Here is a 25,904-nt window from a genome sequence, read left to right as displayed (position 1 = left end):
GTTGAGGGTTACACCGTCCTCGGTGTGGCGGCAGTTGAGGGTTACACCGTCCACTGTGTGGCGGAAGTGTGAGAAGCTCATACATTTCTGCAGTCAGGAAGCAGAGGGGCGAATTCTGAGGCTCAGCTCAACTTCTCCTTTTCATTCAGACCTATGTATTATCCTAGACCCAGCCTACAGTTAGGGTGGGTCTTCCTGCCCCAGTTAGCCTACCCTAGATAATCCCTCGCAGCCTACCCAGATATTTGTCTGCTGGGTGATTCTAGATCCTGTCAAACTGACAGTTATTGTTAAACCGTAAACCCTTCCAGTGTGGCTACCATTATCATTCTCTCCTGGCAACCAAGACTCTAAGAACAGGCCACCTAAAGTCACCCAGCTCCAGGCCAGGAAGATGGCTCCCTTGGTAAAGAGCATTGTCACACACGCGTGAGGGCCTGAGTTAGTCCCTGTACCTGTGTAAGAAGCTGAATACAGCAGCACCCACCCGTAATCCCAGCACTGAGAGACAAACACTGAAAAACAGAGACCCACAATCCCCGGGGCTTCCTGGTCAGACAACCCAGACTACGTGGTGAGCTCCAGGCCAGTGAGAAGCCCTGTCTCCAAAAAACAATGAAGTGGAGCTTGGCTGAAGAAGACGGCCAGCATTAACCTCTGATTAACCTCCGGCCTCCACAGGCAGCTGTGCAGATGCACAAACCTAGACACACACATAGACACAAAGTCACAGCTCCTAAAAGACCCCAGTAGTGCCTCTCAGTTAATCATTGCATGGAAGGGACCCCGCTGACAGCTTCCTGGGAAGGTGCATAGTGTGTGTCTCTAACAGCCAAGACAGTCTGCCCTGCTCAGACGACAGCAGTGTCAGCCACCCTGGCGGAGCCTGGAGGTGTCCTGACTGCACTGGGGGTCTGGGACCGGGAACGTAGCAGTGCCTAGCTCAGTCACCTCATACGGCTGTTTCATAAACCACCCTACCTCTAGGCCGACTTCTCTGCCATGAGGCTCCCCACCCTGCCCATTAGTCCTCCTCGGGAGGAACCACCAGAGGACCCAGGCCTGTCCTCCCCGCCTAACCCAATAGGACTGCATCAGGTCATTTGCTGACATCCATGTGCAAAAAGGGTAGAAGGGACTTCTCCCTGCCAGAGGAAAGCTCTCCACCCTCCAGAGTTAGTAGTTCAAAGGGACAACGTAAACAGCCACCAAAGTGGCCCCGTGGTCACGAGCGGACCTCCTGTGCAAACTTTGTAGATTTAAAACCCCGGGAGGCCTTTGCTAGACGCTAGACGATGTCTGGGGGCATTTTTGTAGGTGTGTAAGAGATCTATCTGTTCTTCCTCCCGCAGCCTCAGGCCCTTGAGCAGGCGGTTCTGAGTTGGCCCAGGCAGGCTCCCCAACCCCTGTCCTCCTGCAGCTCCTGCTGCCTGTCACCCAGGACCTATAACCAGTTGCTTGTCACAAGAACACTGCAGGTCACTGTGGGGGTGGGGCCAGCGTGACCACAGAGGGCAGCTGCACCTTCACCTGAGCAGGTGATGCTGCCAGACACACCCACGTGGGGCCCAGCCCTCTCCCACGGTCTCAGCTAGCAAAGACCTAGTAGTGTGCCCTGGCCTGTCACACCTACTTCCGTATGAACACACAACGGAGTGGGAAGGGACCTAGAGATGGCAAGGTACAGGTTCCGCATGGGCTGGGGACTGTGCTCTCCTGGGGTTTGCACCTCCTTAGCTGACACAAGTATTGTCTTGCATCATGGAAGTGTGTGTGTTTCTCAAGGAACAAGTATAATGAAGCAATTCAGATTTTTGAACTCTGGAGTCAGGAACAGCAAAGTTTGTAGGTTGGCTCCTCTGTTTATTTACTGTGTTACCCTGGGCAAGTTGCTAAAGCTCTCTGATGCTTGCATGAATTAAGTAAGATAGCCTGTGTAAAGTTCAGAGCGCATGGAGAGGAGTAAGTGTTGGCTGCAGTGGTGATTGAGTCTACAGGTCATGCTCTCTAAGGCAGAAACAGTTTCTTTCCTTTGAACTGCTGCTAATAGGTTGCCATGGGTTGCTATGCTGTTGATTCTGTGCCCATAATCAATGCACTCTATCCAAGCTTCTGTGGTCACACTGCTGGTGCTCACAAACTCAGTGCACATAACAGGACACACTCAAAAAGGGTTCCCGAGGTGAGAAGCCAGCCTAGATCTCAAGTGGACTGAATGCAAGTGTCAGAACTGTCTTCCTCTTCCCAGCTCCCCTAGGCTGCTGCAGTCCTTGGTTATGACCCCTTGTTCAGGCTCCCCCTCCATTCCAGACCGTATCTCTGTTTTTAACCCCTACGTATAGCCCCATCAGACTCTTCTGTCTCCTCCATCCATTCAGCAGGGGCCAGAACCCAGCATCCCACACACCATTCATGCCGGGCAGGCCCTCTGCCACCTCTCGGTCCCTGCCCTTCCTTTGCCTGCTTTTAAATTTCATTTTCACTTTAACTGTGTGTACGTGAAAGGGAAGGGTGTGTGCGTGTGGGTGAAGTGTGGGTGAAGTGTGTGGAGGCAAAGAGGGCCTCGGGTCCCCTGGAGCTGGGGTTACAGGATTGTTAGCCACCGTGCAGGTGCGAAGAACGGAACTCGGGTCTTCGGCGAGAGCAGTCTGAGCTCTTAGCCATGACACTGTCTCTCCAGCCCTCCTCGCCTGCTTTAAGGGAACCCTGTCTGCTAGCTCGGATAATCCGGGACAGTCCATCTAAAAACCAAAGAGTCAACACATTCAGGTCCCCCAGGCTTGTTTGCCCCTCTCCCATGGAAAGTAATGTGTTCTGAGGTGACACCTTGAGGGCTGCTTTCCTGCGAGTCACTCCCTTCTCCCTGTGCAGGGAGGAGTGGCCATAGGGCAAGTTCATCTTTCTAAACTGCAGCTGAATTCTCACCTCTGCTGTGCCACCTGCCAGGGCCAGGGCAAGCCAGCCACTTCCTGGCTGCACTCTTGATAGGCATGCTTCTAGGGTCCTGGTGCCCATCTCTGAAGTGATTTGGAGCCAGCGAGATGCGCAGCAAATAAAGACAATTGGTGAACCGAGTTCAGTCCCCAGAACCCATGTAAAGGTAGGAGAGAACCAGTTCCACAAAGCTGTCCTTAGACTTCACACATGCTGCGACACACATATCCCCCACACATACACTATACACACATACACACAATCGTGATAATTTCTTTAAGAAATGAACATGTAAGAGTCATTGGTTAAGATACTTGCTGCTCTTGCAGAGGACCCAGGTCCAGTTCCTAGCACCCACATGATGGCTCACAGTTGTCTATAATGCCAGCTCCAGGGGATCTCATGCCCTCTTCCAGATTCTCCTGGCACCAGACATGCACATACTACACACACATATATGCTGGCAAATACCCATACACATAAAATAAAAATAAATCTAAAAAGATGTTTTATGTGTATATATGCTCTTATTCTCTGAGCCATCTCCCCAGCCTGCGTCTTGGAGTGTGAATGGCAGATCTGTGTTTCCTGCTACCTGAGATGGGTGGAAGGAAGGCTTGTGGCTCAGCAACAGCGTTGAGTGGTGTTGATAGGTGTCCACTATGAGAGCTGGGCTGGCGTCCTGCGGGTGACCAGGCAATTGCATTCAGTCCTCCACTTGGTTTCCCTCTCTGGGGTCGCCATGATTTAAATTCTTTGTGGTTGTTTAACCAAAGGTCTTCTTATTGTGTGGCTGGTCCTCGTGGTAATCAACGGCTTTATCGTTGCTGACAAAAATGGCAACGTGATACCATACATCACTCACGTGCTCGCCAGGCACCCTATTACCCCAAATGCCTGACTTCTTAGCAGGGGGGTGGGGGAAGGGCAGCACATCCTAACTTTTGCCGTCCACGTAGTAACCGGGTGTTGTAAGGATAATAAAGTTGTACAGTGAAAGGGGAGGGATGTAAAGACCGAGCCAATCAAACAGAAGACTGTGCCTTGCCGTATCCCAGGGGTGATCGCTATCAGGGGTCATGGGACCCAGGGATAGCATAGTGGGTAAAGTGCTTGCTGTGCCAGTGTAAGGACCTTGAGTTCAGATACCTGTGTAAAAGCCATCGATGCTGTGAGCGCCTGCCACCCCAGTACCAGAGAGAGGAGACAGGTGGATCTCAGAATCCTGGTGGTCAACCAGCCTAGCCAGAACTGTGACATCCATGTTCAGTGACAAGACTCTGTCTCAAAAAAAATAGAGAGCCACAGAGCACATTCCAGTATCAGCCTCTGCCCCACCTCCCACCCCCACCGCCAGGGATCTGGAGCCACTTCAAGGCTTTCTGCTAAAAAAGTCAGTGTAGGGGTATCTGGGGCTCCGAGAACTGCTTACCTCTAAGGGGGCCAAAGCCCCAACTTCTTGTGAACTAGAAGCCAAGTTTGAGGGCTATCAGAAACAACACATGCCCTGGGCTCTCTGTGGCCCCAGGGTGTCCCCAGGCAGGCCCAATATCTCTGACTGCTCAGCTGCTGTCCTAATCCAGAAAGCATTTTCTTGCACTTTTGACCTTCCCTGGTCCAAGAAAGCCAGCGGGAAGTAGTGGGGCCCAGGGACCCTAAGTGACTCATCCAGTCACATAGCAAATCCGCTCCTGACTAGATTCCTGGGGGCCCTGACTAGACAGCTTCCCACCCAAAAGGCAGCCTAGGCAAGGAACTGCAGCCCAGGAAACCCTCTGGACTAAGCCAGCTGGCTGGGGACAGTAGGCACCATCCTGTTTGGCAGACTGCTATACCTAGAGACTGTTCCGTCTGTCTCCATGAGCTTTTGTAAAGTCCAGAGCCACCGCAGACACCAAAAGCCACCGTAGACACTTCCCAACTCACTGGACGAAGACCAGCGCAGACCTAAGGCCCTGCCCCCTGAGTTTGGAGGTCTCTTGAGGGAGGTGCAGGTCCGGGATTCCCCTGCAGAGGAAGCTGACTCCAGATGGTGGAAGCTGCCAGTCCTGGGGATGCTCCATAGGAGGCAAGCCCTCCAGCTGGCCAGGTGCCTGCGGCTGAGGTGGGTGGGTGGCGCATGGTTCACCCAGCGGCCAGCAGACTGGCTGCGTGTTGCAATGTCTGGTGACTTTTGCAGCATCCTGTCTGTCAGTATGTGCAGCTGGGCTGCCCTCACTAAAGAAAATGGAGCAAACCTGTGGTTGGAGTAAGCCTGCATGTCTCTAACAGGCTGCATGGCTAAGGCTGCTTGGCACCTGGCAGCCCATATGCAGCTCTGGGTTCAGCTGCCAGTTAGCAGCACCCATGACATCAGTGCATTTGTTTTTACTGCCAGTCTGGTTGTGGGGGAAGAACCTGAGGTCATAGTGGCCAAAGATCTGTACCTCTTTTTTATCTCTAACCCCTTGCCATCTGAGCCCAGCACCCCATTTCCTGTCTCCCCTCCTTCCTGTCTGCACTTGAGACCCCATTCCAGTCCCATACTCACCTCCTACCCCTGCATAATCTCCACTCAGGACCCTGCCCTAACCCCCTTAATCCTTTACCATCCCACCCCTACTTTCACCCAGGATCCTAATCCCAGCCCCCTATTCACCCCTTACTCTGTTCCCACATGCTCCCAGAATCCCAACACCAGCCCCCTGCTCCTCACTCCTGCCCCTAGCTTCAGCCAGAATCTCCCACCTCACCTCTGTCTACACTTTGGACTCCAACCCCAGGCCTCTACTAACCCATTGCATCCCTGCCTCCCCTCCACCCATCCAACCTGGGACCCTAACTCCTCCCCCACCAACCAGTCCCTATACACTGCAGTTCCCTGCATCTGCCCCTTCTTCACCAACACACACACACACACACACACACACACACACACACACACACACCTTACCCTACCCCCACTTACAGAAAGACTTCCTGGAGCCTCCTTCCAGACCAGCGATCTGAGCGCTTGTGCCTGGCCACTGCCTCTGTCATGTGAGCCTGCTGGCAGGCCTTGCTCCATCTACGTGGAACACACAGAGCCAGAGCAGCAGCGTGATCATTGTCAGGCACCAGGGACAGGGGCCACGCTGTCACTTGAAACTGTGTTTACAATCTAAATGGGTAGGTGGGCTGGCATCCGCTTCCCCTCTGCTTCACCAGGACTGCTTTCAGAAACTGGGGTAGCCTGGGGCCTTACTTGGTCAAGATCTTTCTCTTCCCAGATACCTTCGCAAAGCCCACTTTCCCCGGTGCAGGAGACCTGGGGCTCTGGATGACAGTTTTCTTTTTGTACCTTTCCTCAGCCCTTTGCAAGCCTGATGCCCCCTCCCCTGACAGCCCTGCAAGCCTCCTAGATCCCTCTCCTCCATCACCCCTTCCCAAGCACCCCATCACCTGAGTGTACTCCATGACTAGGCCCACCCTACCTGGATCCTAAATTCCCCTTCTGGGACTCCAAACTCATTCCAACATCCAAACCAGAGGCTGTTATGTCCCTGCTCATAGTCTGACTGCCACCAGACTCCACGCTATCACACTCAAAGTAGAATTCAGTGCCCAGTGTGGCTGGTGTCTGCCATTGGGCTGTGGCACACTGGTCATCACCACACCAGCATCACACTGAGCCCCTTCGCGCTTGGGGCCTGTGTATGCATTAGCCGCTCTGTCTGCCTCTTTCCTCCGGACATCTGCACGGTTCCCTCCTTCACATCCCTCAGGTATCCCAGCAGCCTGCCCCCTTCAGCACCACTTTCTGCCCACTGTCTTTCTCCGTCCTGAGAAGGTCTTGTTCCTCTTGGGGCACTTTCAGCCGCCCCTGTTTTGCCTGGTCATCCGGAGCTTTTGTTTTGTTTTGAGAAGGCTGTAGTGTGGTATGCACACGTCTGTGTTGGTGCGTTCAGATGTGTGAACCTGTGCCTGTATGTGCATATGAAGTTGAGTGTCTTTCTCACTCACTCTCCAGCTTATGGACTGAGGCAGGGTCTCTCCCCGAGCCCTGGGTTTGCTGTTTGGACTAGTCTTGCTAACCAATTTACTCCCAAGACTCAGTTTCTGCCTCCTGTGCTGGGATAGCAGGGGATCCACCGTGTGACTCTGGGAATCCAAAATCTGGTCTTCATTCTTACCTGGCAAGCACGTTAGGACACACTGGTCTTCTGTTCCACAGGGTCCAACTGGAGGAACTGGGACAGAGGTCATAGGACTGCAGCCAGGAAGTGTAGCCTGTCTCTTGCCCTTTGTGGCTTGCCCTTTGCTGTCTGTGGTAGTAACTGATATTTACGGGAAGAAGTAAGGGCCCTTGTTCTTCTAGCTGGAGAGAGCAGCTGACTCAGAACCAATGAAGAATCACACCAGGGATTGGGGATGGAGGTAGGGAGACCCAGTCAGGTCTCACTTGATTTTGAGCAAGGCTCAACACTGCCTCTTGGCAGGCAGCAGTTTTAGGGTCTCAAGAGAGAGCCATTGTAGAGAGCTGGGAGTGTCTGTCTCCAAGAGAAGACAAGAGATTGCAAATAAGGCAGGAATGGGGGGTTGGGGCAAGTGTCAATCAATTGGTACTGACTCCCTGAAGGCTTCTTGGATGTACATCTGGAGTAATCATGAGGAAATAGGATGCCCTTCAAGGACAGCACACAAAAAAGCTACACTGAGGTGGGGGAGGAGTGGGAATGATCACTCAAATGGAAGCTAATCTTGTCCTGAGAGGGCTGGCCACTGATAGGTTTTACTGAATGAGCTATGGAATCCAGTAGCAAAGTCCTGCTGAGGTTCTAGAAGGATCTCTGGCTGTTGTGTTGCATCTTAATTGAAGCAGGGGCAAGTGGGAGCGGATCAGTTGGGGTCATGGTCACAGTCGTCTTGAGGAGAGAGAAAAGCTAGGCCTGGAGTGGCTGGATTCAGAGCGTGGATGACAAGAACTTGGATGGGCTGGGTGCAGAGTTAGAGATAGGAACTTATATGGGACCATGAGGCATCTTTTGGGGAGACCAGAGGAAGCGTCTGCAAACAGCACTGTGGTAGACTGGTCTGCTGACTGAGCCCACTGACTCCATGACTTTCTGGCCTCAATGTCACGCAGGGTCTCTGGAGCTCATCTGTTGAGTGGGGATAACAGGAACCACCTATGACGGCCACAAGTAGTGACCACAAGCTAGGAAACTTATAACCGCAGGTTTTAACCTGGTGTGGTGACACAAGCCGAGGTAGTTTGATTGCCAAGTTTAGGGCCAGCCTGAGCTACAGAGTGAGACCTTGTCTCAAGGGAAAATAAAATAAGACAGGTAAAAATTACAGATATATTCCGTCACAGTTCTGAGCCCCACTCCCCCAACAGAGTCCTCTGTTCAACCCTTTCATCTCCAGTGAGGACTTAGGACCCACCCTAATCCATGACGGTCTTTCCTTGGGGATCTTGACTGGGTTGTATCTGCAAATAAAGTCACAGTTGTGAGCATTGGCTGTCAGGACCTGGACATGACTCCATGAGGTCACATATCCTCCCACTCATCCTGGTCTCTTGTGAGGATGTAATCTAAGGTCCCTCAGATAGGGCCATGCACAAGGCAAGAGCCCAAGAAGCAATAGCTGTGGTCTCCCACTTGCGTGAGGATCACAGATGACCCTGGTAGGCGCCATCCCTCCCCCTACCTGCTTTGCCAATGCTGCCACCAAAAGGAGCACCTGACTTGCTGGCCCTTTGGTCCAGCCTGCATGACCTGACTAGCAGGAGCAGGAGCCACACAGATACAGGTCTGTGCTGCCCCTCCTTCCCAGGGAGGCCATCCAGACAGGCACGTGGGTGCTGTAATACCCGGACACGTTGCTTAGTGATAGCTGTTCAGTGAACACAGGATCCCTTTGTTCCCCAAGGCAGTCAGTGGCCAAGGTCACAGGTTTGAGAATCAGGTAGCATATGAGTGTGATCCTCAGTACCTCAGTACCTGGGTCGGCCATGGGAATCCTGTAATAAACCCGAGGCCATTAGTATTGTCAAATAAATACCAATATTATTGTCAGTAACATAGCAACAGAAACAGATGCCACTTCTCATAAAAGATCCTACCACCTAGAAAATGACTGTGTCAGCAAAGTGCTGACTGTTTTCCCATAAGGATCTGAGTTTAGATCCCTGGCACCCATGTAAAAAGCTGGGACCACCATCATAAGTCTGTAATCCTGAGCTGCAGGTCCTGTGAGAGCACTTTGTCTCAGGGTGGAAGGCAATGGAGGAAGATACCCAGCATCACTCTCTGACCTCCACACAAGTGCACACATGCACACGCACACCACACACACACATATCCTGCAAAACCCAGAGCTGTCCATGGTGGTGCTGAGAAGACCATCTGAGACTGTATCTTGCCTTCCCTGGTCACCGTGTTGAATGCAGTAACTGAACCTCCCTCCCAGTCTGTCCCCTGTGAGTGTGGACTGGAGCATGTGGCCTTGGGGAATGACTCAGGGGGATGGCAACTCAGCAGGTACATGCTCATCACTTTGAATGGTTGTCATTTGGAAAGAAGGGAGCCCTCTTTTCTGTAAACAGGGTGACAGGACAGCACTGGCAATAGATGAGTCATGGGATAACCACCTAGGGCTTGTCGCTAGGAAAAGGACCTCCTAACAGAGCCAGCTAAGGGCTAGAGCTTCAAGCCTGTTACTGTTTGAATCAGTCTTTGTAGTGACAACAGTTCTAGATGCTGAATTAAAGTGATACTCCTGTGGATACCTGGGGCCCTAGAACATGTCTTCCAAGCCTTCTCCTTCTTAACGGGCCCAGAGGCTCCTCCCTAGAACTCCCAGAGTCCAACTTAAAAACCTAGCCTCCTAGGGAAATCTACCCACCAAGGTTCTGCAGCCGACCTTGCAGATGGGCACTTTAGACCCTGGTCTCTGCCTGCCTGGCCTGTGGCTGTAGCCGAAGGATGTCTTTCAAGTCAGAGATAAGATGAGACAGAGACCACTTAAGTTCTGGAGTTCTTACCCAGGCAAGGCCGTGTCTAAGGGAAGCAAAACAGAGTGCCCCAGGTGGGGGCTTTGGGCCACCAGCATCATCAACACCTTCAGTTTTGTGGGCCTAGCAAATCTTCTCCAAAAAGAGGGCTTTGTGGCTGTTGTGTTGTTGATAATAATCCCAGCTGATCCACAATGAGCTTCCCTAAAGCAGCACTCAAACTTCAACTCATGGGACTTCCTAGGGTTGTCAAGCTCACAATTAGAGGGACTTAACCCAGACTGTCTCCAAAGTCAGGGTTCCACTGCATTCAAGAGATGGGTTTTCTCTTCTTAGAAATACCTCAAGGTTGAGCTAGGGATGTGGCTCAGTTGGCTGAGTGCTCACCTAGCATGTGTGAAGCCCTGAGTTTCATTTCCAAGCACTGCATTAAACCAGCATGCTGTTAACAGTCCTGGAATCCTGGCACAAATCCAAGCAGAAGGACCAGAAGTTCAAGGTCACCCTCCGCTCCTATTGAATTTTAGACCTGGGTGGGCTACAGCAAAGTAGGTAGCCAGCTGTGGTGGTACACACCTGTAATCTCAGAACTTGGGAGGTAGAGACCGGAAGATCTGGAATCCAAGGTTATCTTCAGCCACCTGGAGAGTTCAAGGACAACCTTAGCTATGTGAGACCCGATCTAAAAAAAGAAAATACACAGGATTGTAAAAGGTGTTTTTGAGACAGGCAGCCCATGATCTCAGGATCCTTCTGCCTCAGCCTCCATAGCTCATTTTACAGATATGTACCACCATGCCTGACATCTTTAGCTTTGAGTGTGTGCTCTGTTCCCAAGCCTGTAACACAAGCTACCTGGAAGGCCGATGTAGAAGAGTCATGTATTCAAGACCTGCCTGGGCTCCAAAGCCAACTCAAGGCCAGCCTGGCCAATGTTTGACCCTGTCTCAGAATAAAATGTTTTTCAAAGGAGAAAGGTCATGGAGGATCATAGCTCTCTGGTAGAAAATGTTGCTTACCTAGCATGTACAAAGTCTAGAGTTCAATCCCTGGAGCACAAAAAAAAAAAATAAATAAACAGAAAGTACTGTGTGCATGTCTCAGACACCACAGTCCCTCCCCCAGGGATGTACCCGTCTCCTCCTGTTCAGTGCCACCCTAACTCTGACTGTATGATAGACTGAAACTCCCAAGCTCCCTCTTACCCAGTCATTAGCATGGTTCTTAATAAGCATCCTCCTATCCCCTCTCTGCTATGCTGGGAGTGACGGCAAGCCACACCCTACTCCAAACCTCCCCCACCCAGTCTGCTGCTCAGCCCACCACGCTTGGAGTCTCCCTGGGCATTTTCCTTCTGTCTGCAAGGTCAACATTGCCAGTCTGACCTTAAGCCACAGTGCCCAACTCCCTGCCAAAGGACTTGGACCTGAGACTACCTGCTCGGGTCACTGGTGGGATGCCCCACTCCCCACACTCCCACCACACACACAGCCAGTCTCTAGGCTATCTTCCTGGAGAGGAAAGGCAAGGCTGAATAGTAGAGATACCAGTGTCCTAGGATCAGTAGACCTTTCTAGATGGACCAGTGCCATGCGACTGGGTCAGCTGAGCCTGGCCAGTGCCGGACTCACAAGATGATGAGGAGTCCCTGAGGGATTCTTAGTCAAGGCAAAGGGCTTCCAAATGGTTGAAACACTTCTCTGTCTGCCGGTGGAAGCCCCAAACAAGGGTTAGCCTTAGCAGGGAGGAGCAGGGGTTCTGAGTCACAACAGTGAGGACAGGAGAGGCACGACCCTAGGCTAGTCACTTTATTCCATCTGAGACTCACATATTGTGGGGAGGAACATACACACCCACAAGGTGTGAGGCTGAAAGAGGGCATATCTGTCTACTTGGCACAGGGCCTGGCCCATGGCAAGGACTCTGTTAATATTCGTGATTGGCCAGTGTTGTAGGAAGGGTGGAAGGAACAGCCAAAGAGGCTTTGGAACTGAAGGGGCCATTCAGGCAGGCTCTGCTCTGTGGGATGAATAGGGGTTCGCAAAGAACCTTGATGTTTTAAAGAAAAATGGTGGAGAGAGATGACAAAGAGCCATTTTATCGTGAGTGGAGGCCCAGGAGAGGTATTGATGGGGCTGAGGCGGGGCAGGGGTTGCCAACGCTGAGTTACGGTGGGGAAGGTTGTGCCGTGCCTTCTGTTCTGCTCCTGTTCTTATTGTTACCTGTCTTCCTTTGAGACAGGGTCCTACTGTGTAGCCCAGGCTGGCCTTGAACTGGCTGTCTTCCTGCCTCAGCCCCTCCTACTGGGATTATAGGTGTGTACCATTACACCTAACTTCTGGGTTGTTATTGTTGTTGATTTTTTTACATGGGGTAGGGAGAGGGTGTTAGGAAGTCAGAGGACAACTTGAAGTAGTCTATTCTCTCTGTGTGAGTCCCAGGGTCGTCAGACTTGGTGTTCAGCACCTTTACCAGCCGAGCCATCTCACCAGCCCCTGGCTTTCATAAGTCACCTTTGTTCGTTAGCGACTTTTCCCATGAGCAAACATCAAGAAGTGAGTAGCAGCCCGGGACAATCCTTCCCCCTGGAGCCCCTCTGAAGATGCTTGTTCCCTTGACCTGTTGAGGTGTCAGGGGTAGGTTTTTCTGGGTTATTCCTTGCTGCTCCCCTTTTGTTTGCACCCTGAATCCTGAACTTCTTTCCTGGCCATAAGGCACGAAGTCTTTGAGTGACTGTAGAGTGTCAAGGGTGAGGTGTGATGTGTCTGCCCTTCCTCCCCAGTGAAAGCCCAGCAGAGCGAGCCTCCGGGACACTCAGTGGACACCAGCTCTGCGCTGAGTCCCCCCCCCCCCACCGGGGTCTTGAGAGGGAACATACACAGTTTTATTTTGTTTTCAGTAGGACTGGGGATTGAACTTAGGAGAGAGAATAGCAGCGGTCACTGGCCGCCTGTGCTTGGAGCCAGACAGTGCTGATGGGCAAATGCAGCTCTGCCACTCAGTGTGGATGGCCTCGGACAAGGTGCTTGACCTCTCCACACTGCAGTTTTCTTCTCTCTGGGTAGTCACAGTACGGCTAGCTCCCGGCTTCCCCTAGATACCTTTGCTTATTCTTTATCCTCTTACCCTCAGTTGGACTGATGCTTCCTCAATCCCTTAACCTTCCTTACAGGGATGGGCTCCTGAGGTGGGAACTGTGTTTCTTTGGTTCTCTTAGGTCCCAGCACTGAACTCAACCCCTCCCCATAGAAGATTCTCTAGCCCTGATAGGTAGGTGGATGAGACTGTGGTAGAGACATCGAGATAGACGAGGCACAAGGAGAGCTTTGCGGGCAGGAATGCATACCAGTAGTGGGTGGATTTGGAGTTGGGTCTTCAAAGCTTCACCATGCCACAGAACTGCACCTGGATTCAGATCCCACCTCCATCTCCCACCAGGTGTCAGGTGTGGCCGTGGACATCTGACTTATTTCATTGAGCTTTAGTTCCCAAGTACAGAAAGTGGCTGATGTAAGTCTCTAACCCAAAGGCTTCAGCTGCTGAGTCTCGTGGATGCCAGTAAGGCAAAGCAGGGCAGGCAGACCCTCACTGACAGTCCGTACCCAGGCCAAGGCTTTCTCTCCTCCTCCTTCTCACCTGAGAGGGGAAGGGGACAAGAAGCCCATTGTCTCACCTCACAGAGGACTGGAAGCCAAGAGGGTAGAGACACCAATCCTGATTTCATACATTTGAGCAGACTTTCTGTATGCATTGCACCCTTCAGGGACACAGAGTCCCCGAGAACCAGGCAGGGCTCCAGGAGGAGCCTGTCACTAGAGCAGCTTCACCCGACAGTCCTGTGCCTTCAGGCCCTCTCTCTGGTCCACACAGACCGCATTGGAGCCACCATCACCACAGAGATGCAGGCTGACTCAGAAGGACAGATGGCCTTAGGGTGCCCTATATGCATCCACCAGAGGACCTGGTGACACATGCACATGGATGGCATACATTCACAGAAACATGCCTATGTTCAGATGCAAGGCTCACGGACACCTCTTCATAGATGCAGGCTCATAGTCATAGATACATCTTCACAGGTACATGCCTATCAGCATGCTCACAGACACAGACATCTACAGATGTGAACTCGTAGATGCACAAAATGCATGCTTACACTTACAGACATGCAAGTGCGCACTCTGATGGACTCGGAGGCACTAGCACTCACAGACATGCAAACCCGGGACACAGAGATTTGCCCAGGGAGATGCACCTGCCCCCGGCAGCTCACCTTTGCCCAGCACCATGGCTAGCTCCTTGCCTGCATGCTCTAGCCCCAACAGGCCTCCCCTCAGCTCGGCCTTCCTGGATTAAGTGCTCTAGGAAACCCCAGGCCCCACTGACTCCTGGCCCACACACACTCATATATGGAAGATTCTGGGGCTGCAATGAGCTCAGCCACAGAGAACCTTTCATTCTTGAGAAGTAGTTTAATACCCACCCACACTCTCCCAATTTTGGCCCTTAACATGTATTCATTCATTCAACAGACAACACGTGCTATGGTAGGCACTGAGCTCTTAAAATAAATAGAACAGAACTGGGCCCTGGAGGTGTCAGGTTCACAGAGACACTTAGCCATTGTACCAGGGAGAGGGATAGAGCCACTCTGCCAGTACACAGGGTTGACCTCAAGAGGACCAGGGTCCCGACTGTTGTCTTTGCCTGCTCACAGGAGACAATACATACAGGCCTTCATCCCTTCATCCCGCCTGCCTGCCCACTGCTGCCCACCTCTTAGGGCCATCTTCCAGCCCAGTTGACAGGACTGCCCTCCCTAGTTCCTGGTTGCAAACGTTCTGAGCAAAGCATCGCAAGCTTTAGAACCCTGACCTTCTCCAGATAGCCATGAACCAGCAAGAGCGTGGGTCACCCAGGCTCCTTTGGATGGGACCCTCTGCACACCTATTTGTGCTAGGAAAGCCACGGGGGCTCCTAGTGACATCAAGTCCCCTCATTGATGACGATTTTTTGGGGGGGTGGGGGTTTTCGAGACAGGGTTTCTCTGTGGCTTTGGAACCTGTCCTGGAACTAGCTCTTGTAGATCAGGCTGGCCTCGAACTCACAGAGATCCACCTGCCTCTGCCTCCCAAGTGCTGAGATTAAAGGCGTGCGCCACCACCACCCGGCCTCATTGATGAATTTAAAGAGAAAAGAAACTGATCCATGGCTAAAGAGTTGGCTGCGCGGTTAAGAGCATTTGCTGCTCTTGCAGAGGACCCGGGTTCAGTTCCTAGCACCCACACGGAGCCTCACAATCACCTGTAACATGCTCTTCTGGCCTGCACAGACACTGGATCACACGCAGAACACATACATACATCGGGTACACATGCATACACAAAATAAACTTTTTAAAAAACCTTTAAAAAAGAAAGAAACACAGACCCCTGCTGGAGCCTAGCCTGTATTGTGCTGATTTTCCTGAATGCCGTGGTTGCCTAGTTCTGCCTCTCTACCATAAAGCTACATCTCAGGGCAGCTAACTCCTCAGACACCCAAACCTGGGCTCCTTTGTGTGGGGAGATATTATCCTCCTTCAGGTCAGGGCTGAGGACCAGCCAGACTTCAATTCCCAGCATCCTATGGGCCAGTCATACACCTGCCCAACCCTTCTAAGCACCCACTTACAGGTCCTGTCAAGGTCACTGGGTCACTTCTACACTTATTCCCTGCTGGGTAAGGAAGCCCTTGCTTCTTAGCAGGAGTCTTATTGTCTCTCTCCTGTCCCTCCTTGCATCCTTCCTTCCCAGTGTGAGCACAGTGAGACAGTGAGCTGGAAGCCACCCAGGACCCTGTAAAAGGAGAATGTGACCCCATCCTTCCTAGTGGCTGGTGGGAATAATCCCAGCTCTAAACATAATTGGCGAGGCCAGCTGGTCCCTAACAGAAAACATTCTAGAATAGTATACAGAAAGCTTTTCTGTTCCTTCTAAGAATCAAGGAAAAGGCCAGACCTGGGCTGGCAGGAAGTGTCCTGCTGGGAGGAATAGATCAGAAAGGTACGAACTTAACATACCAGCTGATAGGCCATAAGCATGCTCAGAAACAGCTGGCTCACTTTAGAGTAGGTGGTGTCCCTTTTAAAATCTTGTTGGGGCCCTGAGATGGCCCATTGGTTAAGAGCACTTGCTGCTCCTCCAGAGGACCTGAGTTCTGTTCCTAGTACCCATACTGGGCAGTCTGTAACTCTAGCTCCAGGGCATCTGATGCCTTCTTCTGGTCTCTGTTGTGTCCTGCGCCCATGTGCATATACCCACACACAGGTACACACGTGTGCATGCAGACATACCACACACATACATAAAATAAAAGTAAAAATTAAAAGAAAAAACTTGTTGGCCATTGTGCTAGCTAATTTTATGTCAGCGTGACACAGGCTAGCGTCATTTGAGAGATTGAACTGCAATTGAGAAAATGCCTTCATAAGATCTGCCTGTAGGCAAACCTATAGGACGTTTTCTTAGTGATTGAGTGGGGAGGGCCCAGTCTGTTATGGGTTGTGCTACCCCTGGGCTGGTGTTTCTGGGTTCTACAAGAAAGCAGGCTGAGCAAGCACGAGAGCAGGTCAGTAAGCAGCACCCCTCCATGGCCTCTGCTCCTACCTCCGGGTTCCTGCCCTGCGTGAGTTCCTGTCCTGACTTCCCTCAGTGATGGACTGTTAGTTTCCTGAATAAACCCTTTAAGTTGCTTTTGGTCACAATGTTTCATTACAGCCATAGAAACCCTAACTAAGACAGCTAGCAAGATAGCTTAGCAGATAAATACAAACCTGTCAACCTAAGTTTCATCCCTAAACCTACAACAGAAAGAGAAAATCAACTCTTAAAAGTTGTCCTCTAACCTCAACGCATGCCCAGGCATGCACTGTGGTACACCACACACACACACACACACACACACACACACAATCACAATGAATAGTTAATACTTTGCTTTGGGTACTTTTGGGGTGGAATCCAGGAAGCCGGCATTTTAAAGACTACTGAAATCCTGAATTCCTGATATCAGTCATTATATCAATACAGTCTGTTGCAGAGACAGCTATTCCATGCTAGAATTCTTTCCTTCCAGATTATTCTCTGGGGCCGGACTGAGAAATGCCTGAAAGAGACCACAGAGGAGATTCGGCAGATGGGCACCGAGTGCCACTACTTCATCTGTGATGTGGGCAACCGGGAAGAAGTGTACCAGATGGCCAAAGCTGTCAGGGAAAAGGTCAGTAGCTTGGGCATGTCTGGCCCCAGCATACGGAATCCATGCGTTCTGAGAGGGAGTGTTGCTGTGGCAGACCTTTGTGTGGGGGACCTTTGGGGACTCTCCGTGAAGCTCGTCCAAGTTACTTGGGCAGGGACTGGGGTTGATAATACAATATGAGTAGACCTCTGTGGTCCTTTGAACATGTAGACCCTATGAGTTTCTCTCTAAGACAAATGTCCCATTGCCTTCTGGGAAAATCCTTTCCCTAATCCAAGACATTTGGGCTGGGTAGATCAGTGAGCACCAAGAGAGAAAAAAAAATTCATTTTGTTACTTATCCCACCCATGGTAATATTAACCATTTTTATGTGACCATAACCTCATTTATTATAAATACGCTGCATTCTGGGTATAGTATGTACCATAAATTATTTCTAATCCTCAGACACAGCTGGTATGGCCCCAGCGCCATTTATAAACAAGACTGATGCTCAGAAAAGCCATGTGACTGGTGGTTGCGGAGCCCGGTCTGTGGCCCTCGGGTACAGCCCCCAGGGACTGGCTGCCCTCACGGCTCCACAGCCCCCTCTTGCCCGCAGGTGGGTGACATCACCATCCTGGTGAACAATGCCGCTGTGGTCCATGGGAAGAGCTTGATGGACAGTGATGATGATGCCCTCCTCAAGTCCCAGCACGTCAACACCCTGGGCCAGTTCTGGGTAAGGGTTTTCCTGGCCCAGTGCCAGCTGTAGGTATGGCAGAAAACCTGGGTTGGAGGAGGGAAAAGAGACGTTCAGTGGCACCAGGGCCCATGCCATCTGGGACATGCAGTGGCAAAGTGGCTAGATAAAAGGAATGACTGACTGGCGGGAAGACACGGAAACTTCTAACCGGTTGCTATGATGCTCTGCAGCAGGAGGCCTCAGCCGCTCCATACTGGAAGGCTAAGTCGCTAGGGTAGCTATGCATCTAGAGCGGGCTGTTCTCCCTAGTGCAGAGGTGCAGGGCTTGGCAGAAGCTGCACTGCTCCACACTGACCCCCGTTCCCCACCCTCAGACCACCAAGGCCTTCTTGCCGCGTATGCTGGAGCTGCAGAATGGCCACATCGTGTGCCTCAATTCCGTGCTTGCGCTGTCGGCCATCCCTGGCGCCATCGACTATTGCACATCGAAAGCGTCGGCCTTCGCCTTCATGGAGAGCCTGACCTTGGGGCTGCTGGACTGTCCCGGCGTCAGTGCCACCACTGTGCTGCCCTTTCACACCAGCACCGAGATGTTCCAGGGCATGCGAGTCAGGTCAGTGCACCTGTGAGACCAGCCACCTCTCCTGAGCCAACCCCGCCAGCAGTCTTCACAGAAAGGGCGCCGGAATCCCTTGGCCTCGGTCTCACTCTCAGCCCTCATTTTCCATCCCGAGGCCACAGGGTTCTACTGCACTATGCCGGTTGCTTTTCAAGCTATAAGGAAGGGAAGGCTTTTGAGGGTACCGTCTGTCCTGGTAGGAAGTCACAGTGGCAGGAACATGAACACAGTGGCAGGAAGCTGGCCACACGGAATCCACAGTCAGGAAGCAGAGAGAGACGAACGCTGGTACCCGGCTTGCTCTCTCTCTGTTTTGTTCAGTCCAAGACCGGCTGCCCACATTTAGGATCCCGCTTCTCACTACAGCAGCTGACACTAAACACCAGCACTGAATGTACACAGTGGAATGCTACCCAACAACAGAAGAGGAAATGAGTGAGCTGCAGGAGGAAGCTCACATCCATGATGCTGAGTGAAAGAAGCCACGCTAGCACGTGCTGCCCGCTCCCATGTACGTGGCATTCCAAACCAGGTGCTGGAGACAGGATCAATGGTATAGAGCCTAGGAGGGAGCCCGAGGAAACTTTGTGGCTGCGGTGGTGGTTGAACAAGCGAAAGTTAATTGAGCTGTATGCTGAAGGTGCGAGTCTTTTATAGAACCAGGACTGGTGAGGTGGCCGGGGGTAAAGGTGCTTGCTATCAAGCCTGACAGTCTGTGTTTGACCCCTGGGACCCACATGGTGGAAGGAAAAATCTGACTCCAGCAAGGTGCCCTCTGACTGCCACATGCATTCTGTGACACATGTGTACCCACGCATACATGCAGTGTGCATTCAAGCACATACTACACATATATGGACACACACATACAAATAATTTCTTAATTTATAAATGCAGATTTTAGCCCCATATGAGGAAGCCCCAAAGCTCAGTAATCAAGCCTCTTGCAGACCCATCTTATGTAGGAGAATGGAACCAGGCTTAGTGTTCATGCTTGCATGCCAGGACCCGGGTGGCACCCTGCTGTAGCTGTGATGTACCGCATGATGCCAGGCTTCATTGTCAGTCTGTAAAAGGGGGTGATGACTGGCCTCACAGGCAATAGATGGCATTGATAGGGAACAGTGTATCGCTACACATCACATACCCGATTCAGTGGAAGATTGGTTTTCTTCTCAGGACTATCACGCTTTGCTCCTCCAGAAAATGGCAGGAGTGGTGCTTACCTGATAGATGCGGATTAAGTGAGAAATAGGGATGGTTGTAGCAGACATAGCACAACCCTGGGACACACAGTTTGCTCATAAAAGAGGTGCTTCCCCTGTTATTTTTTTTTTTTTTTGAGACAGTCTCATCTGTAGCCCAAGATAGACTTCAATCCATGGTGATCTTTTGCCTCCGCCTCTTGACCTCTGTGACTTTAACAGTGTACCACTACTCTTGGCTATTGCTTTTACCAAGAATAAACATGGTCTTTGATGGATTTTACTAGTTTTCATAGAAGACAGTCTCTTTGGAGTTTATCCAAAAGTAGATATTTCTGCCTGGCTTGCTAACGAATTATTGTACATTCTCAGTTTCAAGGAGGCTTTACTCTTGACTATACCAATGTCCTGGGATCAAATTTTGGGTCTGTGTAACCTCCAGCAGGTGACTAGACTTTTCTGTGCCTTGGTTTCCCTGTTTATATATTTTAAAGTGTTTCCTAAGTAGCACCTCGGCTTCACAAGTTGGGGAGAGCCTGTGTGGGAACCGACTGGCCATGTCTGCTTTGTGAGCACTAAGTGGATGCCAGCTACCCGCAGCTGTGCAGATGAGCGCCAAGGACCTGGCCAGAAGAGCTGTGCTTAACCAACTCCTATTTATTGAAAGAAAAGTGAAAAAAGAAAAGTCTTGGTTTTGTCCTGTAACCATCTAAGCAACTTCCCAGGGATGGTGGTCAGGTTGGGATAGAACAAGTAGGCATCCAGCAAGACTGGCTGAATCCATGGGGCCACTGTTCTCATTGGCTGACTTACCCTGTATTCCAGCCACACTAGACCCCCGTTTCCACTACACTGTTGTTGCATTTGACACCCCCCCCGTAGCCTTGCAAATGAGCTGTAAACCCATTTCACAGATAGAGGAACTGAGTGTAGAAAGTCATATGTGTGAGACAACACAGCTGGAATTGGGCTATCTGATCAGGCTTCTCTGGTCACTTCCCGGCAACCTTTGTTGTCACACACACACACACACACACACCACCCCGACATACACACACACACACACACACACACACACATACTAGGGGAAATCTTAACAGGTTTGAGACCTTTCCATCGGGTCCTTCTGCAGGGGTCTTACCTAAAGGGTTCCCTAAAGCCTATACAGTTGGGTCTTGCTGTCCTGTCTCCTCTCCCCTAGAGACAATGCTAGACACAGGTGAAGGCTGGAGATTACAGAGACGCAACCATGTCAGTGGAGTTGCCGTCAGTGAGCTACCTCAGCACGCGTTTCTCTGAAAAACCCAAGGCCAACCCTTCTAGGCCACAAGTTTCCTATCTGAGGATCACTCACTATCTTGGTCTGGGAAGAAAACCTAGTCAGCAAAATTTGATCTCTAGAACCCAAGTTTATAAAAATCCACGCCAAGGTAGCAGGCACTTGTCTTCCTAGCAATGCATAGTCAGAGGCCGGCAAATCCCAAGGGCTTGTTGGCCAGTCAGGTCGGTGAGCTCCCAGCCAATGAGAGACCCCAAAGTGCATGACTCCTGGCACAAGAGACTGAAAGTTGACCTCTGCCCTCCACACACATACATGTTACGTACCTGCACACACATGACACTCATGCGTGAACAGACCCAAGCTGCACTTGTCACGTGACTGAGGCAGTACAGGGAAGGCACAGCAGTCTGTGAGCCCCAAGGCTGCCCCTTGCTCAGGCTTGGCATGATGATGATGACTCACCACCCTTAATCTTACTGGCACCAGAGTGAATCATAGCCCCCTGAGGGACAGAGGTCAGGGCCAGCAGCCCATGCCCTGTACCTTCAGACTGAGGAGAGCAAGAAGAGCCAGAAACAGCCGCTGGAGCAGTGCTAGGGGCTCACCCGTTTGCCCCCTGCTCCGCTGTTTCCTTATCCATAAGTTGGAGAGAATATTTGTGCATGGGCCCAACACTTAGGGAAGAAAATGGGTGCATAGCTCTGGGGTCAGATGCTTCTGGACAGGCGTGGGAAGCGCCTGTTGTTTATTTGACGCCTGTTCATCTGGAAGTCCCGTGGAAAGTCATTCTGTATTTGACTGACAGGCTAGTGAACCAGCAGGCTGAGGCCCTCCCAGGCAGAAAGGCCCAACAGAGGAGTGGGGCAAAATGACAAGTATTTATTAGGCACCTACTGTGTACCAGGTCTTACTAGATCCTGAGGATGCACCAGGCAGTGAGATTCGCTGAGCCTTCTCCCTCAGGAAACATCTAACCTGATGGAGGAGACAGACCCTTGACAGGGAGCAATCTGTTGAGCAAGGCTATTCTGGTGTGGTTGTGGTTAAGGCAACTAGAAAGGAGGTAAAATCAGAGGTCCCCCAGCGATAGGGGAGGCTGAGTGATCTCTCGGGGGGGATCAAGGAGGAGTGTGTATGCTGTGAGAATGGCTGATGAGGAAAGATGGCCCAGTAAGAAAGACTGAGGGCTGACCCATGCCGTTGACTGTGGACTCTGATTCCCTGACTCTATTAGAGATGCCCCCTGCTAGTGGGCAAACTCCACTCACATGGTGAGGCAGGAGGGACCAGGATTGAGGGACTCGAACAGGCGTGGACTGGGGGAGAATCCCACAGCCTCCAGTCCCTCAGAGAAGAGAGCCCAAGTGATGCCCTCAGACACACTAGCCACTCACTAAGGGGCCCAGCCGAAAGGCCAGCTTCTGGAGAAATCAGTGTTTTCTGCCTTCAGGTTTCCCAACCTCTTCCCACCGTTGAAGCCAGAGACAGTAGCCCGGAGGACGGTGGAGGCTGTGCAGCAAAACCAGGCCCTCCTCTTGCTCCCGTGGACCATGAATATCCTCATTCTCTTGAAAAGGTATGGGGTGGGGAGAGAGAGCTCTTCACCGGGTCGAGGTCCAGTGGGCCCTGGTGGAGAAAAGGCATCAGGCAGGAGAAAGTGAGTGTAGAATTGATTAGTCATGTCTGCCGCGGGCAGGGTGCTGAGGAGTAGCACTGAGTAGTCTAGTGGTAGTAGACTGAGCTGAGCAGTAAGGCCGACTTGTTGGTCGACGGCTCTCTGTGAGGTCTGTTATTATTTTTTTTCATTTCTTTTTAAATTTATTTTTGAGGGACTTACCTGGAACATACTATAAAGCCTAGGCTGGCCTTGAACTTGCAATTCTCCTGTCTCTCTAGGGTTGGGATTATAAGTGTGCACTACTCTGCCTGGTTTAAATGATTGAGGGATCCAAACAGCTCTTGTTTATGTGAGTTTTGTCTACCACTTACTGCGTTAGAAATTAAAACTGAGGGGGAAGTTTTAACAGGAGTTTCTATTTATACTATTTTTCAGTTATAGAAAACGGTAACAGAACTATTAAGTTATCATAGCTGCTTTGTTTGTTTTCCTGCCATTTGAGTTTCTTTAGACAGGATCTCACTGGGTATCCCAAACTAGCCTCAACTCCTAAATATATTTTTTGTGACCGCAATTATACTTTCTAAAACACCACAGACAAGTAATCAGGAGAGATGCGGGTTGTGTTCTTGTAGATCTCGTCATTGTCTGGTTTAATCTGAAACAACTAGGTTCTTACATCTGATTTCTGTCAGTTGGGATAGTCCCCTGTAGCAAAACCCCTGAGAAACCTGCACCGCACGTGCAGAGAAAATAGAAGGAAAAAAGACAAACGTTGGGCTGGGGGTGCGGCTCAGTAGGTAGAGAGCCTGCCTAGAAGAGGCAGGAGGATCAGAAGTGTGAGATTACCCTCAGCTACACAGTCAGTTTGAGGCCAGCCTGGATGATATTCTGTAAAGACCCTGCCGAGAAAGAGAGAAATAAGGAAGGAAGGAAGGGAGAGGAAAAGAAAAGGAAGGGAAGGAAGGAAGAAGAGAAAAACAGATCATACTGTGGTATTACTATAAGTATCGTAGAGAGATCTCAGGCACCCTCAAGAGTTCCTGGACCACATTTTTAAGAACCACTGCTCTGCAGGCAGGCATCAGGCATAGCCCCAGCTCCCAGGTAGCTTAGCTGAGTCCAAAGACAACAGGATTTTCAGGCCGAAGGCTCAGTGTTTGGAGAAGTGTCTCAGCTCTAGCGAGGTGGGGTTTACCAGGGAAGACTGCCTTGGGAGGTGGGCTTCCTAATGGAGATATCTTCTCCTCTAGAATTTTCCCAGCACGGACTTTGCCTCAAACTGTCCAGACTCGGTGCAGCAAGACCTTACATCTGGGTCCCATGCTGAAGGGGCTAGTTAGTGCTTGTGGCTCAGTGTGCTCTCCACACAGGGAGGGCTGTGTCGCTCCCGCCGCGACTGTGGCTCCTGCTTGTCAGGAAGTTCAGCCCCTGGTTCCAGGCTCACCCTGTTGTTATCGTCAAACATCCACTCGCAGGAAGGCCACACCCTTGGCTGTGTGACTAAGGGAACAGTGGCAACCGGCCCTTTGTCTGCCACTCTGCTAGCCTCTGTGCAGGCAGAGGTGAGGCGTGGAGAGCAGGGGAGAGGGCACGTGGAGTGGTCACACTGTCCCAGCATACCCTGACCTTCAGTCCAGGGTGCTCTCTGGCTGCCAGAGGGATCCTCTAGAGGAGCAGGCACCAAACTGGGGGGATGGCTCAGACGGCGATGTGCTGGCTATGTAAGCTTGAGAATCTGAATTGGATTCTCTAACACTGATGTCTGCCCTTCATATGTTTCCTGCACTGAGCAGGTGACTGTGTACACACACACACACACACACACACACAGAGAGAGAGAGAGAGAGAGAGAGAGAGAGAGAGAGAGAGAGAGAGAGATTTTTTTAAAAGGAGGGCTGGTGAGATGACCCGCAGTTAAAAAGTTAAAAACACTTGTTCTTGCAGAAAACCAGAATTCAGTTCCCAGCACCCACTTCAGGCAGCTTACAACCTCCTGTTAACTCCAGTTTCAGGGGGATCTAATGCCCTCTTCTGGTTTCAGTGAGCAACTGCACACAAGTGCACAAACAGGCACAAAATACATAATTCAAAATAGAACAAGACTGAAAAGCAAAAACCCACAGAAGTGTATCCATCTTGGGGTTCTGGAGGCTGAGACACCCAAGAGCATGGCATGGCATCTGGCAGGGGCCTTCCTGCTGCCTTGTGACACGAAGGAGAGTTTGCCCATACAGGACGGAGCAAGTATGCCCCGAGAGCTTGTTTCTATAACAGAGTCACTCAGACTGCCCATTAATCCAAGACTGGGTGGATCCCCTCATGACGTAGCCACCTCTGTCTCACCACAAAGACAGTCAAGTTTCAGCTTGCATCTTGGAAAGTCCAGAACACATGGAAAGTGCAGCAGCTGCTGAGAACACACTCCCTCTGCCGTTCCTATGCTTGGCCCCTCACCTAATCAGAGTGCTGATTCTCAGAGTTCAGGTGCTGTCTTTGGAAGGGGAGCTGGTGTGTGGGTTGCAGAGGCTCTGAAACCATTGTCTACTACCTGGTGTGACATTGCCACCGTTGACCCTGTCACTGTTGCCCACCCTACTAATCGTCTTCCCTTCTCCCCCCAGCATACTCCCACAGGCTGCACTGGAGGAGATCCACAGGTTCTCAGGGACGTACACCTGTATGAACACCTTTAAGGGGAGGACATAGAGGCTCTTCAGACACACCTGAGGAGCCACGGAGCCTGGGGGGAGCCACAGGACCCGGGCACACATCCGTGTGCCTGTGCGTCGGCACATCTGCTGGGGGAGCAGGACTGTTCCTGTCCCTAGTGAAGATTCTGTGGCTCCCGGGTCAACTCCAGGACCTTCGTGCAGGACTGATGTGTGTAACTCTGACCCCCATGGGGAGGCGAGACGCCATTCAGCAGCCACCTGACAGTTTCGCACCTCTCTCACTCTGTAGGTTTATTGTTAAATTGCTTCTCCAGTCTAACCCACCTGAGCAGTGTGCATCGACCCTGTCCAGGGGAGTCTGTCCCCAGACACCCTGCCTTCCCCTCCAAACCCTGTCACCCTCAGCTCATGCAAACTGGTTAAATGGCAGTAACGCAAATAAAGAGGTGGCTTGCGCAGCTTCCTTTTGTTCCCATCCTTGGGAGGGAGGCAGCTGGGAAGGAGCCTGTCCCAACCACAAAGCCCCATCCTTTGAGAAGGAAGGGCTCATCTCAGGGTCTACAGAGAGCAGGAGAGGGCCTGCAGCCCAGTCCTAGGAATGAGGGTCAGGGGAGCCCTTCCAGACACATAGCTTCCCTTGTAGGATCCCTGAGAGCTAATCTACAGA

General features: G+C 51.4%; 1 protein-coding gene and 2 long non-coding RNA genes across 5 annotated transcripts in view; 1 reads left to right on the top strand and 2 right to left on the bottom strand.

Moving 5' to 3' along the window:
- Positions 1–25,695, top strand: part of Dhrs3 (dehydrogenase/reductase 3) — a 34,353-nt gene extending 8,658 nt beyond the window's left edge. For all 3 annotated transcript variants that reach the window (XM_048461233.3, XM_048461223.3, XM_048461239.3), the window contains 5 exons: positions 17,030–17,173; positions 17,755–17,874; positions 18,213–18,451; positions 22,395–22,520; positions 25,187–25,695. In XM_048461233.3, the coding sequence (XP_048317190.1) occupies positions 17,030–17,173; positions 17,755–17,874; positions 18,213–18,451; positions 22,395–22,520; positions 25,187–25,271 (714 nt within the window). In that variant the 3' untranslated portion in view covers positions 25,272–25,695. The remainder of the gene's footprint in view (positions 1–17,029; positions 17,174–17,754; positions 17,875–18,212; positions 18,452–22,394; positions 22,521–25,186) is intronic.
- Positions 3,426–4,569, bottom strand: LOC125417691 (uncharacterized). Its single transcript, XR_015002164.2, has 2 exons — positions 4,084–4,569; positions 3,426–3,761 (listed from the first exon to the last, which is right to left on the bottom strand). It is a non-coding gene; the product is annotated as an uncharacterized LOC125417691 (long non-coding RNA).
- Positions 8,242–10,740, bottom strand: LOC125417696 (uncharacterized). The gene is made up of 2 exons (XR_007237229.3): positions 10,490–10,740; positions 8,242–8,920 (listed from the first exon to the last, which is right to left on the bottom strand). It is a non-coding gene; the product is annotated as an uncharacterized LOC125417696 (long non-coding RNA).
- Positions 25,696–25,904: the final 209 nt, after the last annotated feature.

The sequence above is a fragment of the Myodes glareolus genome, chromosome 6 (genome assembly GCF_982192425.1).
Source record: "Myodes glareolus chromosome 6, mMyoGla1.1, whole genome shotgun sequence".
NCBI classification, from domain to species: domain Eukaryota; kingdom Metazoa; phylum Chordata; class Mammalia; order Rodentia; family Cricetidae; genus Myodes; species Myodes glareolus.
Note: the sequence above shows the minus strand (reverse complement) of the source record. Positions and strands in the feature narration are given on the sequence as shown.